Source organism: Trichechus manatus, unplaced genomic scaffold (assembly GCF_000243295.1).
Source record: "Trichechus manatus latirostris isolate Lorelei unplaced genomic scaffold, TriManLat1.0 scaffold00069, whole genome shotgun sequence".
Classification (NCBI taxonomy): Eukaryota; Metazoa; Chordata; class Mammalia; order Sirenia; family Trichechidae; genus Trichechus; species Trichechus manatus.
Window position 1 is genome coordinate 13,535,970 of NW_004444005.1, and position 2,181 is coordinate 13,538,150.

General features: G+C 62.1%; 1 protein-coding gene across 1 annotated transcript in view; it reads left to right on the forward strand.

Moving 5' to 3' along the window:
* The first annotated feature begins 43 nt into the window (after positions 1-43).
* PANX2 (pannexin 2) overlaps positions 44-2,181 on the forward strand; it is a 16,915-nt gene continuing 14,777 nt past the window's right edge. The window contains exon 1 of the mRNA XM_004380022.1: positions 44-274. Within this exon, the coding sequence (XP_004380079.1) occupies positions 44-274 (231 nt within the window). The remainder of the gene's footprint in view (positions 275-2,181) is intronic.

A 2,181-nucleotide genomic window follows, 5' to 3' on the forward strand; every position in this document is an offset into this window, starting at 1 on the left:
CCCCGCCCCGCGCCCCCCTCCGCCGGGCTGCCCCCCGCCCCCCATGCACCACCTCCTGGAGCAGTCGGCGGACATGGCGACAGCGCTGCTGGCGGGCGAGAAGCTGCGGGAGCTGATCTTGCCGGGCGCCCAGGAAGACAAGGCGGGCGCGCTGGCCGCGCTGCTTCTGCAGCTGAAGCTGGAGCTGCCATTCGACCGCGTGGTGACTATCGGCACCGTGCTTGTCCCCATCTTGCTGGTCACCCTGGTCTTCACCAAGAACTTCGCAGGTGAGGCGGGGGCGCGGGCGGGCGGGTGTTCGCAGGTGTCCCAGCCTCTTCCCGCGTCACCTCTCGGCCACCCGCGCTGTCCATTCCGCGGGCGCTGCGCTCCCCACCGCACCGGCCTGGCGGGGTCGACCGCAGACCGCGCCCCGGGGATTTCCCAACCAGGCCCCCCTACCCCCATCCCCCGGTGCTTGATCCTGTCCCAGGCCCGTTTCCTGGTTTCATTGTTGTCTTGCTTTCCATTCTTCGCGCCTGAGATGGACTATGCCCCTCCTGGACCCCCTAATAAAGGAGACTCTGGGTCTGGCGTGTAGAATGTCACATACAGAAGGCGAGATGGAGAGTGGGGTGAGCAGGTCGGAGAGGACCCGGTGAGGGTCAGAGGAAGGCATGACAGGTGAACAGATGGCTCAGGGCAGGGCGGGGGCCTTGACCAGTGGATGCAGAGTCGAGGGTGCTGGGGTGCAGGGAGGGGGTGCAGAGGCCGTGGGGCAGACGGGGAGCCGGGGGGACAAGGAGAAGCACTGAGAGGCGGGCCGACCTCCCTCCAGGCATCAGGAGCCTCTGACGGGGTTGGCAGGTGCAGCAGGGCCCGTGATGGGCTCTGGGGGAGCACATGGCACTGGGGTCTGTACAGGACACACCAGCCCCAAAGGGCAGGGAGGCGACCCCAGGAGGCTCACCTAGGGGGTTCAGGTGGAAGTGGGTGGCTAGAGACCAGGAACTGGCCACATCCTCACACCTGGGGTCTGTGTTGAGGCAAGAGGAGACTCAGGTCCACGTGTCCAAGGGGTCTTTCACGCAGTGTGTCAGCCACACTTTCTGGGCCCCTTCCCGGGCCCCTCCAAAGACTTGTCACCCTCCAGGAGTTCTCTGTGACCTGGTGATGCCTGACCTGGGGTGGACCCCCGGGCAGAGGAGACCCTCTGCCGGCTCTGTCCTCGGGGCACTGGTGCAGGACACGCAGACATGCTTGGGCACCGTGCACTTACACAGGAGATGGGAGGTCCAGTGCGGCCAGACAGTGCCGGGCGGAGCTCACACACACATGCTAACGTGCCACTGGGCTGAAGGGCTGGCGTGGCACCTGGGTTGGAATGAGGAAAGGGGGCCCAAGGGCAGCCCCAAGTGGAAACAGGTGGCAGTCCTTTCCTCGTTCTCAGACCCACCCATTAATGAGGGATAGACGTGCACAGTAGGGCATCGAGTCACAGACACTCAGGTACAGGGTACAGACCCACTCAGCGTCACAGATGCACATGGTGGGGCGTCAAGTCACACATGCTCGGGTACAGGGCACAGACCCACCCGGTGCCACAGACACGCACAGTGGGACTTCAAGTCATGAGTGTTCAGATAAGGAGTGCAGATCCACTCAGCATCACAGATACGCAGTGGGATGTTAAGTCATGGGTACTCAGGGTGCAGACCCACTGAGTGTGCACAGTGCCAGCAGTGGAGCAACAAGTCTCGCTTGGGTGATTGGATACGAGGCACAGACCCATTCAGGCATACAGGGCATGGATGCGCACAGTAGGACACTGAGTTACGGACACTTAGATACTGGGTGCAGAATCACTTGGTGTCACAGATGCACACAGTGGGACATCAAGTCATAGGTGCTCAAATACAGGGCAAGGACCTGCCCGGCATCACAGATGCACACAGTAGGACATTGAGTCATGGGTGATCAGATATGTGGTGCAGACCTGCCTGGCATCACAGACTCACATAGTAGGGTGTGTCAGGTCACTGGTGCTTGGATGCAGGGTGTGGACCCACTCGGTGTCACAGACATGCACGGTGGATGTTGAGTCACACACGGGTGCTCAGATACAGGGTGTGGACCCGCTCAGTGTCACAGATGCGCACGGTGGGATGTTGAGTCACCCACGGGTGCTCAGATACAGGGTGT